This window comes from Lipotes vexillifer, unplaced genomic scaffold (assembly GCF_000442215.2).
Source record: "Lipotes vexillifer unplaced genomic scaffold, Lipotes_vexillifer_v1.1 scaffold1105, whole genome shotgun sequence".
Classification (NCBI taxonomy): domain Eukaryota; kingdom Metazoa; phylum Chordata; class Mammalia; order Artiodactyla; family Lipotidae; genus Lipotes; species Lipotes vexillifer.
Window position 1 is genome coordinate 1,923,221 of NW_006779955.1, and position 13,404 is coordinate 1,936,624.

The following is a 13,404-nucleotide window of genomic DNA, read 5'->3' on the forward strand; positions in this document are numbered from 1 at the left end:
TACTTACTTATTTGGTAAGTGTATTCTCTATTACTGCCCACCCACCCTCCCCCTTTTTTTAGTGCAAGACCTACCTAGTTGTCTACACAGGTATTGTACGGACTGGTCATCTCATTACTTCCCACTTGCACTAGTGTTCTTTGCTTTTATATTTATAAACTCTTTTCTGGCAGGTTTTCTACACAAAATTCCTCCTGAGTTATAAACACTTATTTTCTAATTAAGCAACATTTATTCCAGTTTTAATTTATACATTGTACAAATTTAGAGTGACGTTTAAAAGCCTTGGGATTGGGGGCAGTGGAGAAATGTATACTGCAAAAAAGGACTGCATACCTTTCTGTTTTATTTTTTCTTATCCAAAGACCCTCACACATTAAATTGCTCTAATATTAATGACAGATATTGCTTAGGTTAGAAAGCCAGATTCCGACAGACTTTTACACTTGCAAAAACCTGGTTGTCACCATCCCTTTTGATGAGGACGACTGTGATTTAATTACCAAGGCTTCTTCACAGGGATGAATGAGTTACTGTGTATTTGACAAGTCAGTGATATCAGCACATTTACATGCTAGGAAAATGATGATAAAAGTGGCTTGAAGACAATGCACATTATTACCTTCAAATGAAGACTGGTGAGATTTAAACTCAGGCCCATGCTTTTTTGCTGGGGGCAGAAAGGAAGAGCAATGGGGCTCTTTTTACCCCACTTGGACCAAAATCGGGGGTGTGAGGGCTGTTCTCTGTACATCATTGCTCACTGCATGTGCTAAGAAGTCTCATGTCCTAGGGATGGTCCATTTCCCAATCTCAACTAGAAAAGGTGACATGTTTGTCCGTCTTCATTCCAGTTAGAACTGGAGGCAGTTTCTTCACACACTGGAAGGATTGTGTAACACCTCACCAGAAAGAAGCAAGTAAACCCACAGGTATGCTTAGCTGGAACCCAAAATCCAGGAACACACACCTTGATACACAAGAGGTATTTGCATTCTCATTGGGAATTTAAACATATGGAAAATCTTGCTGTTGCTGTTTTTCTGAATATAGATTGTATGGCAAGCAGCCTGTAAGAGACAACTACGTATATATGGCTTTAAGGAGACAGTCATATGATTTAGCTACCTTCAGGGCAGGATAAATAGCTTTTAAAAAAAAAAAAAAATTTAACCCCCTCAGTCAATATGTCTGAACTAAGGTGGATTTCTAACTGCTCCCACTCCACTTCAATTTAATAGCAAAACCTAGTTTTAACATGAAAATAAAATGCAGTACCTTTTCTCCATAGCCCCTATCTTTGGTCATCATTTCTCTGAGGGTCTGTAGGACCTTAATGCAGAGTTTCTCCTCATTCTCCTCTAGCAGCTGTTTAGTGTGCTTTATTAACCTGAATGGAGGGGAAAACCACAGATTACAGCCCTGAAACGATCTTTAAATTAAAAAAAACAAAACAAAAAAAAACACTTGACAATCAACTTATTGTAACTAGTCAGTTAATGAACAAATATTTACCAAGGGCTCCCAGGTTAAACAGGCTTCCGGGCCTTCCCTGCACTATGAACAGCCCGTTGGTGTCTCAATAGCGACACCTGCTGGTCGGTAACAGCAAACAGGCTCCCTGGCCACGGGTCTGCCACACATAGTGGAGAAATGATAAGAGAATGGAGAACAGAGACAGAGGCTTCCTCAAACCAGCTCATTTAGGAAGTCCAGCTATTTATCCACTAAGGATTGTCAGTAATGTGGCTAAAATATGCCAGGGGTGTAAAAAAAACCTCAGGAGTATGATGGTTGCAGCAAACACACTATTCTCTTGATGCAGTCTTATTCTTTGAGGGGCCCAGAAAAATAAGAAACTCAGGCAGAGCCCATGCTCAAGCTAAACAACCAACCAAACTCAGGGTGAAAATCAGATGGAGATTTCTGGTGACGGAACCAATCATTTCTTCTAGATTTTGTCCCAAGGCGCAAACTAACCAACTACAAAGGGAGGGTGGGAGGGAGGGAGACGCAAGAGGGAAGAGATATGGGAACATATGTGTATCTATAATTGATTCACTTTGTTATAAAGCAGAAACTAACACACCATTGTAAAGCAATTATACCCCAACAAAGACGCTAAAAAAAAAAAAGCTGTTAGGAAAAGATTGTGAGGCCCTGGTAGGTGAGAGTTTTTTGAGGGCACAAAGGCCATGGCTTGTTGAGTCTGTATGGCAGCTCATGGTGGGCACCCTATCCACATGTGTTGAATGGAAGATGAACAAATGGGCATGCAGTTCAAAGGAGAAATTTCCACCAAAACAAGGGTCAGTAAGTAGGACTGAACCTACACACTTACTTTGGGAAGGTCAGAACAGATCCCTAGCACGGGACCTTGTACTCATCAAAGTCAAAAATCAGGCCAGCCCCCCCTTCTTCAGGAACCAGTGCTGTGTCTGGTCAGTGGGATTCTGCCCCTGAGCTCCGCAGAGAAAGGGGCTGCTTACTTGCAAATGAAGCCACCACTTTCACACTTTCTTCTGGCATCTGTGTTCTCCGGGAAAAGCAGCTCAGGCCTGTGGAGGACGTCCACCAGCACAGATAACTCGGCCTGCACCAGGGGCCTGAGACGGTCCTCCAGGGCAGAGACGATGTCCTGGAATGGAAGCACAGCCTTGGTGAGCAGCTTGGGCCACAGCTGACTGCAGGAGGGTGAGAACATTCATTTCTGACCTAAAGCATGACCACAGACGAGACTGGGTTAGACTAACCTTAGCACCGTCTGGTATTTGCCTCAAATTATTAGACACTGCCCAACGGTTACCTGAAGCATTAGGCCCTGACACAGAAAACAAAGTGATAACAAGTCATCATTCCCACCCACCCTGTGAGATGGTCCTTATGCTACTTAAGGGATCATTCCACATATTTTAAAATATGATGCAAAAAGTACGTTCGACAACATGGAAAGGTGTCTACAATATGAGTGCAAAAAATGGTCAAACAATAGTATGGACTATATGATCCGCTTCTTATAAACAACATTAATATCTAAAGGATATGCAGCAAACATTATTAAAACATCATTAGTGGTTTTCTCTGGGTGGCGGAACTATGGGTGATTCTAGTTTTCTTCTATATATCGGTTCTTGTGAGTATTGTCAAATTATTTCCAATGAGCATGAATTATTCACATAATAAAAAGTCATATAAAAATGAGAACACAAATGAATGAACATGCTGTATCAACATGCTAAATACATGTACCCTGAGAGCATGATGGTCTTCAAATGCAAAACACATAGCTGTAGGAAAGGAAAACAGAGAGAAGTTGAAAGAGCAGCAAAACCAACACAACAAACACCATATAAAGGCAAATGGCAGAAAACAGATGAGGAATCATCTTCAAAAGATGCTGCAGTCTGCTGTCTGGCTTGCTAACTCAGAACCAAGGTATCGGCATATGCTGGCTAAGAAGAGCAGAACACAGCGTACTGGAGAAGATAAGAAGGATCCGCTAACCAAGGAGATGTGCATGGAAAGGGCCACTTTAACTGCATTCATCTCAACCGGGGACCCAAATTTCATAGGCCGAAAATTCATAAAGAATTGGGTGATCCAGATCACCCAATTTCTGGTGATCCAGAAACTAAAACTAAAACCTGTCAGCACAATTTTACTTAATCTTAGATTTAACAAAATCTGTGATCACTCAATAATATTTAGCATGCATTAAAGAACGCATGAATGAATCAAACTATTTCTTGCGGGGAGGCGGGGGGACAATTTTTCCAAAAAGTTTGTACGAGTACATTGCCACATCCCTTAATTCAGAGTGACTTGCACACCGCTGTCAAAAAGAGGGTCGCTTTGGCAAAATTCTCTGAGGGTTTCCCTAACAGTTTCCTCTTAGAAAGCACCCAATCTCCCCTTCTTCAAGAGTTACTGGTCCTAACTCTGGCAAAATGTTACTTGCCTCCAGCATTTGCTTGAGTTTGAAGGAGTTCTTCGGCATCATTTTCATGAAATCTTGCATCTTTTGCCAGGTTTGAATTTCACATTGCAATTGATTTGCATTGTATTGTCAAATGTATAACATTCGGCAATCAGGGAAAGACCAACAGACAAGGATGGAGAAGCGATGGGCAGAGGGAGATGCTAGTGTTAAGTGAGGGGGGATGTCTGAATGGGGGTTAATTATATAAGCACGTCGTTTGCAACTTAATGTTCTCACATTATGACAACTTTTGCTGTTCTGGGCAATCTCGTAACTCCAGGGACTCAGACAGACAATAACTCATTAGATAACGAGGACCCCTTTAGCCACTGGCCAAGTCTTTAAAACAAGCACTACCTAAACTTATGTATTTTATTCTCTTGCCCAAGAGTACACATAATAGATCTAAGAAGAGCCCTGGTATGTGTCTGCGGCCACAGATAATTTATTTAGTTTAAGCAGGAGAAAATACAGTGTGTTCATACAGTTATGAGTCTACAAGACAATAACTTTCCTCTTTCTAAAGCACAGTGGGGTCAGGAAGCACTCCATGAGGAACCAAATTACCTTTGTTTAAGAAGCGGTTCTGTCACAACAAGGCTGAAATTCTTCCCTTGACCTGCGAAGCGCTGCCCACCTCCCCAGCTCCATGGGTTCTGGCCACACTAACCTTCCTGTGGTCTTTGTACCATACTCCCTCCTGCAGAACGGTCTTCACACATGCTCTCTCCTGCCCTTCCACTCCATTCTTTAAGCAAGTCCTACGGTTTCCTGATCTTGGTTCCAATGCTACCTCCCCAGCAACGCCTTCCTTGACCACCAGCCCCAGTTCCAGGCAAGATTCACTTCCTCATCAGTGCCTTTCGTCGCACTGCTCATTCCTCTGCAGTGTTTGTACCTCCTGCCATTTTACTTTTATCTGTGTGATTAGTTGATTAATGTTTGTCTCCCTTCCAACACTTGAGAGTCTATGAGGGTTAAGGTTACTTCTGGTTTTGGTCACTGTATCCCCCGTGCCTAGGGTGGGGTTGATGAATGAATCAGTGAACTCATTCGTCTTTAGGTAACTTATGTAACCCTCAGGGATTCATTTACTTCACCAAATGATAATAATTACTACAGTCATGACAATAATAATAGTAATAATAATTAGAAGAGCAGCTCACTGATCAAGTGCTCACTGCATGCCAGGCTCTGTTCTATGTGCTTTACGTGTATTGTATTTTCCAAAGATGGCCATCGCAGTATAAACTATCTTGCACGCTCTTTTCACAATGAGTCACTGACATCCCTCCAATCAAATGGTGGTCCATGTCCTCTCCCCTTGAACCTAAACGGACATATGTCACTGCCTTGACCAAGAGAATATGACAGAAGGGGTGCTATGTGATTTCTGAAGCCAGGTCATTAAGGCAAAACAGCTTTTACTTATCTCTCTCAAGAGAGACTTATTTTGGGACCCAGCTGCCATGTTGTGAGGAAGCCCAGACCACATGGGGAGACAATGTGTAGATATTTTAGGTGACAGCTGAGGTCCCAGCTGACAATCAGTATCAACTGCCAAACATGTGAGTGAGAGAGATTTCAAGCTGAGTCCAAACAGAACCACCATCTGACTGCAACTGCACGAATGGACTTGAGGAAGAAACACCTCACTGAGCCCAGTAACCTCCAACACTAAAAGAGAATAAAACAATCGCTGTTGTCCTTTGTTAGGCAGGCAAAGAAGACCGGAACATCTTGACTCTCTTAATCTTCATATCAACCCTGTGACGTAGGTGTTACTATTATACTATTTTACAAGTTAGGAAACTGGAGAAGTTAAGTAACTTTCCCAAGGTTATGCACTTCTAAGCAGCAGAGCCACGATTTGAACCCAGGCACTGTCCTGAGATCACGCTCTTCATGACTGCACCATTGCACTGAGCTCATCGGAAGGATCTGTGATTCTCCAACTGTGGTCCAGGTACCACCTGTGAGAAAATCACCTGGGGTGCTTGTTCAAAGGAAGATGTTAATATTAAGATGTATGTTTAAGTGTTTAACATCATCTAATTCTCACTACTCTCTCTTTTAACAAAGGGAGAGCACATCTCTTCATAGGTACTAAGAAAAAAAAAAGAGTATACTCTAGCTAGAATTTAATAACACTTTTATTTTCATTTTGCTCAATCTGATATAAAACTCCTCTCTCAAGTCATGATCACACTTGTTCACCTACTGATTCAAGAGGCTAAAATCCTAAGGTGATGAACAAAAAGTAACTGTTATGCCCTTATTCTAAGCATCTTCTTCTAACACTAACGTACTCCTTCCTAATAAGAGAGGAGGGACTTCTTCATAAAGAGATCTGTAAGTCAATGAATAAGCTCTAAAGACCATGACTTTGTCAGGAGCTTTTCTGGTCCCAAGGAGCTCTGCACTCCTAGCCCCACAAACATTATTGCATTTGACTGTCCACTCACCATACTGACATCCCCCTGTGGCCAACCCTGGATTTTCACTGCCTTCAGGAAGCACTTCTGTGTGGGGAACCGCCTTAGGCCAGGTTAAGGATCGCTTCTGTCAGCACCAGGCATTACCTGCAATCGCTCGATGATATTCCGGTAGTCTCTGGAAGCTGCCAGGACAGAGTCTCTGCGAGCTGCATTGCGGGCCGTCAGCCGCCAGTTCATGGCAGTTTTCTGCACGATGTTGTGGGACTTGAGGAAGAGGTTGTTGACCTGGCTGTCCAGGTCCACAGGGATGGCTATGGCCCGGCTCTTGGCTGTACAGGAGAAAGGGGACTCATGAGCCTATAATTTTGATGGGAGACACCCTAGAGACAGACAACTCCCCGCCACCATCAAGCAGGCAGATGTTTCCACGCCTATAACATGAGTGTGGATATGGAGTAGCTCAGCTGAACTTCATAATCTGTTAGGTTGCGTTTTCCAATGTGAATTCTGAGGGGCAGCAGCTCTGAGAGAATTTATAATGCTCCAAGGTCATACAGTTTAGGTAACTCAAAGTCAAAGTTCAAGGGGCTTCCTCAATGAATAGCTTCTTAGGGTCTCAGATGTGTTCATACATTTTAAGAATTATCAAAACAGGGAACTCATTTGGCCAGTAAACTGTTTTTCTAAAAATCCCCCAGTTTGGTATTCTTTCAACAATCTACAAAATGCTGTTTTAAGCCAAACAGTACAAAAGATAATATTTACAATGACATAAGCTAGTCTTTCCATATAGGCTCTTGTATTTTTTTTTTTTAACTTCCTTCAAATAAGGACAATTCCAGTCCCATCATGAGAAAAACATTAGTCAAATCCACAATGGGGTATACTGCAATAAAGATGTTTAAAAAAAAAAAAAAAAAAAGTAACCAGATGAGCAAAAAAGAAAAAACCCACAATGGGGGACATTCTACAGACACCTGACTAGGACATCCCAAGACTGTCAAGGTCATAGAAAATAAGGAAGGTCTGAGAAACCAGGAAGGTCTGTGCCACAGACCACAGGAGACTGGGGAGGCGTGACAACTAAATGCAATGTGGTAGCCTACACTGACTCCTGGAGCAGAAAAAGGACAATAGTGGAAAAAAGTGGTGAAAACCAAATCAAGTCTGGAAGTTTATTTAGTTCATAGCAATAGGCCAATGTCAGCTTCTTAGTTTTGACAAACGTAGCTGGTAATGTAAGATGTTGACAGTGGGGGAAACTGGGTGAGGGATATATGGGAACCCTTGTGTCATCTTGGCAACTTTCTTATAAATCTAAAATGACTGCAAAATAAAAAAGTTAATTTAAAAAAGGAAAATAACTAGACGAACAATCCTTTTTTTCCATATGCGAAATCCAACAACATGGAGCAAAATAAGACAACTGTTCCTTGTCTTCAAAGCTTCATACCAGTAGAAGCAAAAAAGTGCTGGGGTTAATGGGTTGTACAGTTTTCATGCTCTGCTGTTTCACAAATACCAGCTCTCCTTGCCTTTCCTCATCACGGCCAAGACTATGAAAACATTTCCTCTCTCTGATGATTACTGGGCTAGGGAACTCAGAGATCTGCCCAAGTTTTAACCAACAACCTTAGTTGCAGGATCATACATGGGCAGAATTTAGGGCTATCTGGGGAGCCCATCTCAGAACCCTATTTGAGAGATATCACACCACGAACCTATAATCTGTAACGTACACACTTTCAAAAGCCTAATCTCTTTCTGTGAAATAGTGCCATGTAAATAATAAAAAGACACGAATACCTGCCATATGAGTATAAAGGAAATCAGGCAGGGATGACTGAAATTGGGCAATGGGCCCTAGTAAACACAATCTATACTTGCTGGACAGCTACTCAACAGTGCTAAGAACCCCGCTTGTCTTTTCTGGTGTCTGCAGAGATCTTAACAGCTACTAGAGACAGACAACCCTTCTCAATTTAGGCAGGAAGATTATCCCTTTGCATAGCATGTATGGGGAAGGGCTGGAACAGGGCAAAGCAACAGAGTCTGACAAGATCACGGTGAAGGGAGCAGTAATGGTTGTAACTTCCTTTCAAAGCTGCCTAGGAGAGGTGATACAAGGTTAGGGGGAGGGGATGGAGAAGCACGTATCATCAAGAGGCAGAAGGGAGCAGTGCGCCATTTCTGAGAAAGGGCGTTCCACAGGATTGGACATGTGCTTTGCACAAAAAAAAGTTTCCATGTGGTCAAATATGTTTACCGGATTAAACAAATTACTTTCTTGAACAAGGGGCTTCCCAGGGCCTTGAATAAACTTGAGCTCTGTGACTTGCCAAGAGTTGCCTAACATTTAACCGTGGAATCTTGTTTTTCAAAGCCTATCTTTCTTTAGGACTTGCTGGCTCTGGACTTTGGCAGGTGCTGGCTTGGAAAGATGAAAGGGAGGTTTAAGAACCAAGAAGATCTCAGTTCCAGTTCTGGCTCTGCAGCCTCCCGGGGGCGGAAGCCTCACAGAGCTTTATGGCCACTGCTCCATCCAGGGTGGCCTTTATTACCACTGGGCAACACATTTTCATCATGTTAAATCCAACCTGAGTTGGTGTCTTACCTACATCAGAGAGCACCCGAATGCAGCTCTCCACCGAGGCCTTCTGGCTCGGCATGAGCCAGTTGCAGTGGTAAACCCTGAACACACCTTGCAGCAGCTGCACAAAGACGGGCTGGCGAGTCTGCGAGAAAGAGAAGCCAAGAGGAAGGCGACATGAAGACTTTTATTTGTGACTGATTGATACGCTGGTCAGAAACAGACACTGCCTTGAACCACGGGTTCATGGACCCTTATGCAAGAGTGGGAAGGGGTGACCAGTGATGAGCTCGATTCCAGAAGTGGCCTGGCCCAGGGAGAAAAAGTCAGAAGCATTTTAAGGCAATGCACAAACTTCATGCTAAGTCTGACCACCAGAAGGCAAAGCAGAATATCAAAGCCTGAAAACAGGTATTCTTGTCTAGCTACCAACTGGCTGTGTGACTATAGGCAAATCACTTCACTTCTCTGAGCTTTAACTTCATGCAATATATAAAATACAGGGATTGAGGCCAATGAACCCCCAAAGTTGTTTCCAGATGTTATATTCCATGAGTGGAACCTATATATATATATATATATATACTTTTCTTTTCTTTTTTTTTTTTTTTTTGCGGTACGCGGGCCTCTCACTGCTGTGACCTCTCCTGTTGCGGAGCACAGGCTCCGGACGCGCAGGCTCACTGGCCATGGCTCACGGGCCCAGCCGCTCCGCGGCATGTGGGATCTTCCCAGACCGCGTCCCCTGCATCGGCAGGCGGACTCTCAACCACTGCTCCACCAGGGAAGCCACAGAACCTATATTTTTAATAAGCAGAAAAAAACTGGTTAGTGAATCTCACCTAGAATGCTCCTCACTTCTTTATTTCTGGCAGTGTCTTCAATGACATAAGGAGAAGCTAGTTCTCATGGTTACTCTTCATAAGTGTTCATTTACTACAGATCAGTACTTGCAAGTTAACTACAGAGTAGGATTTATTCCTCTCTATGATGGTATAAATTTGTACTCGTTTTAAGATAAAGGAACTCAAACTACGACTTAATCAATTTGACAATGACTTCCTGAGTGCATTTGCAAATTATAATTTTGACCTTCATCCAATGCTACTTGGACCAGAGTAGCTTTAGACCTGCAAGGCAAAGGTCACTGTGTATGGTAAGCTACTCCACTGGTCTTTAATTTTTAGGAGAAAGTACTTGCAGATCCCTTCCGAAAAACAGGAGGAGTTAATACAGCAATGAAAAGAAGTACAGAAAAAACTCTAGAGAAGTTTCTTAGATAAAAGGAAAACAATTGAAAAGTGCTAGGGGAAAGGAAATTTATTGTAAGAAATTAAAACAGATTATGATATCACTTATATGTGGAATCTTAAAAAAATGATACAAATGAACTTATTTACAAAACAGAAATAGACTCACAGACATAGAAACAAACTTATGGTTACCAAAGAGGAAAGTGGGGAGGGATAAATTAGGAGTTTGGGAATAAACTATACACACTACTATATATAAAATAGATAACCAACAAGGACCTACCGTATAGCAGAGGCAAGTATACTCAGTATCTTGTAATAACCTATAACGGAAAACAATTTTAAAAAGAATACGTGTGTGTGTGTGTGTGTGTGTGTGTGTGTGTGTGTCCATGTGTGAGTAGAACTGAATCACTTTGCTGTACACCTGCAACTAACACAACACTGTAAATCAACTATATTTCAATTAAAATTTTTAAAAATAAAACAGGTTAATAAAAATTCAGAAACTCCTCTATAAACACCGTTCAGATAACTTTCACTTATTAAGTACCACACACTTCACTTAAGAGCTCACTGGGGCCTTGGTAAGTATCCTACGACAGAGGAGTTACCTTAATACCACAAATGAAAAACAAAAGCTCAGAAAGGTTAAAAGAAAGCATCCAAAAGAACGAAGTGATGGCCAAGCAGTGAGTCATCTTCAGGGCTCTCTGATGCCCAAAATCTGTGCTCTTTCTACTAAGTTCACCTACAAACCAAAATCTCATTACTTTCTTGAGGGAGTACTTTGTGTTCTGCACCTCACAGCCCACCAAGCAGTCATCTGTGTTACTAATAGAGAACAGGAACACAGGAAGCCTGAGAAATTGGCTGAGAAGCCCTGACACTGAGCTCCTGAGCCCAATGGGTCCACTGAGAGCAGCTATCTATTGAGAACACTTCTTCCCTGCCTGTCCCCGTGCCGAGTGCTTTACACACACCTCATGTGACCAACCCCTGACCCCACGAAGTAAGCAGTGGTATCATCACCCACCCTACTGGCTGATGTGCGTGGAGTTGGGCTGGGAACTCAATGGCCTAACTCAAAGAAAACGAATCCTTCGACTAAATGAATTCAACTGAACCAATATTTATTGAGCATCTGCTCTATTCCCATCTGGCCTCTGAATAAACAAAAGACGAATAAATCGGCCAGAGGAGCTGCTTCTTAATTATCCATTTTAATGGACAACGTGGGGGCATCAGCTCACGCGACCTCTTGGGCTAATGAACACGGCTGCCCATCACCTTCTTCCTGAGATTCTTCCCTGCTTAGTTCTTAAGGCTCTGCGTTGCTCGTGAATCCCATTCTGACTGTAAGATAACCCCTTGATCTTCCTCTGGTCTCTTTAACAAACTGTCCTTAATTATCTGTGCTCTGCCCAGTTCCCTTCTAGTCAACCCCTTCATTTTCCCAGCTGAGACTTGAACTAGCCAATGTTTATATTTGGACTTCACCACTTCCCTCTCCTGAGTCTCCCTGATTCGTTTAACTCACTCAACAAATGAACATGTACCAGGGGCCAGGCACAGTGCTCGAGATAGAACAGTTATCTGAGACACCTCTCTGCCTTCCCCACTGTAGCTTGCCGTCTAGCAGGACACAGTACAAACTGCCAATTATTAAGCACCTACTGTGTAGCAGGCACTATGCTATATTTTCATAAACATTAACTCTAATTCTCACAATAATGGGCAGGGTTGATACTATAACCCTGTTATAGTAAGAAATGGGGTTCTGAAGTTTCAACATCTACCCAAGTTCACAGAGCTGGGAAGGGGTGGAGTGAGGATTGGAACCCAGCTCTGACCTTCTATAAAAGCCTCCAAAGTTCTGTTGCTGCTCCCGGATCCCACATTTCCAGCTGCCTCACGGACATTCCACTGGCACCTTAAATGCAGCACCAATCCCAGGCCACCATTTTCCTCCCTCACAGACGTGGGTTAAAAGAAGGGAAGGAAGGAAACAAAACCAGGAAGGAAGGAAGGACGAAGGTACAAATCTAGCTGGGGAGCAAGACATAGGCTTTTCAACAGATAAAGTAAGACATGTTAGGACAGCTTCAAAAATAGTACTCCTTGAAAATAAATATTCTAGAAATCCAGCTTGGACTTTGTATTTTAAATATGCTTAGACAAGGACTTCCCTGGTGGCGCAGTGGTTGAGAGTCCGCCTGCCGATGCAGGGGACGCGGGTTCATGCCCTGGTCCGGGAAGATCGCACATGCCGCGGAGTGGCTGGGCCCGTGAGCCATGGCCGCTGAGCCTGCGCGTCCGGAGCCTGTGCTCCTCAACGGGAGAGACCACAACAGTGAGAGGCTCGTGTACCAAAAAACAAAAACAAAAACAAAAACAAAAAAAATATGCTTAGACAACCTAGGCCTTGCTAGGGATTTAAATAACATTTACGTTGAAGATTTATTTCTCTGACCACTCCTGCCTGTTAATTGGCTTAAAATTGGTTTCAGAGCAAAGGCAGTGGAAGGAGACAGCAGGGGGACCAAGATGAAAAACCAAAAACACAAATTCCTGTTTAATGGTTTCCATTAAATTAATTTGATTGGTTTACTTTGACATTTGGTTTTGCAAAACTGTTTCACAATCTCTAGGAGAATGGGTATTGCCATAGCAATTGCCACTATGCAAGTCCAACCGCATAACTATGCCACTACGCAGGTCCAACCTGACTAACCAAAGCCGTTGGCTCTGTAGAACAGCACTTGGTAAGGAGCACGTTCTGGCCTCCAGCAACTCATGTGCTTAGGATCTAACAAGTTCCTGTTGCCCAATTACACAAAAACTATGTACATATATTCCAGAAGTCGCATTCTAACTTTATGATACTTTAGAGCAGGGGTCCCCAACCCCCGGGCCACGGACCAGTACCTGTCCATGGCCTGTTAGGCACCAGGCCATACAGCAGGAGGTGAGCGGCGGCAAGCCCGCGAAGCTTCATCTGCAGCTCCCCATTGCTCCCATTACCGCCTAAACCATCCCAACCCCCCACCCCGTGGAAAAACTGTCTTCCACGAAACCAGTCCCTGGTGCCACAAAGGTTGCGGAACGCCACTTTAGAGATAACTAAAAGCTAGCAGTGAAGCT

At 43.1% G+C, this 13,404-nt stretch overlaps 1 protein-coding gene across 3 annotated transcripts in view; it reads right to left on the reverse strand.

Annotated features, from left to right (window-relative positions):
- The window catches only part of ITPR1 (inositol 1,4,5-trisphosphate receptor type 1), a 303,138-nt gene that overhangs the window by 117,731 nt on the left and 172,003 nt on the right, over positions 1-13,404 (reverse strand). For all 3 annotated transcript variants that reach the window (XM_007453070.1, XM_007453068.1, XM_007453069.1), the window contains 4 exons: positions 9,032-9,152; positions 6,562-6,746; positions 2,490-2,638; positions 1,279-1,390 (listed from right to left, as the gene is read on the reverse strand). In XM_007453070.1, coding sequence (XP_007453132.1) covers positions 1,279-1,390; positions 2,490-2,638; positions 6,562-6,746; positions 9,032-9,152 — 567 coding nt within the window. The remainder of the gene's footprint in view (positions 1-1,278; positions 1,391-2,489; positions 2,639-6,561; positions 6,747-9,031; positions 9,153-13,404) is intronic.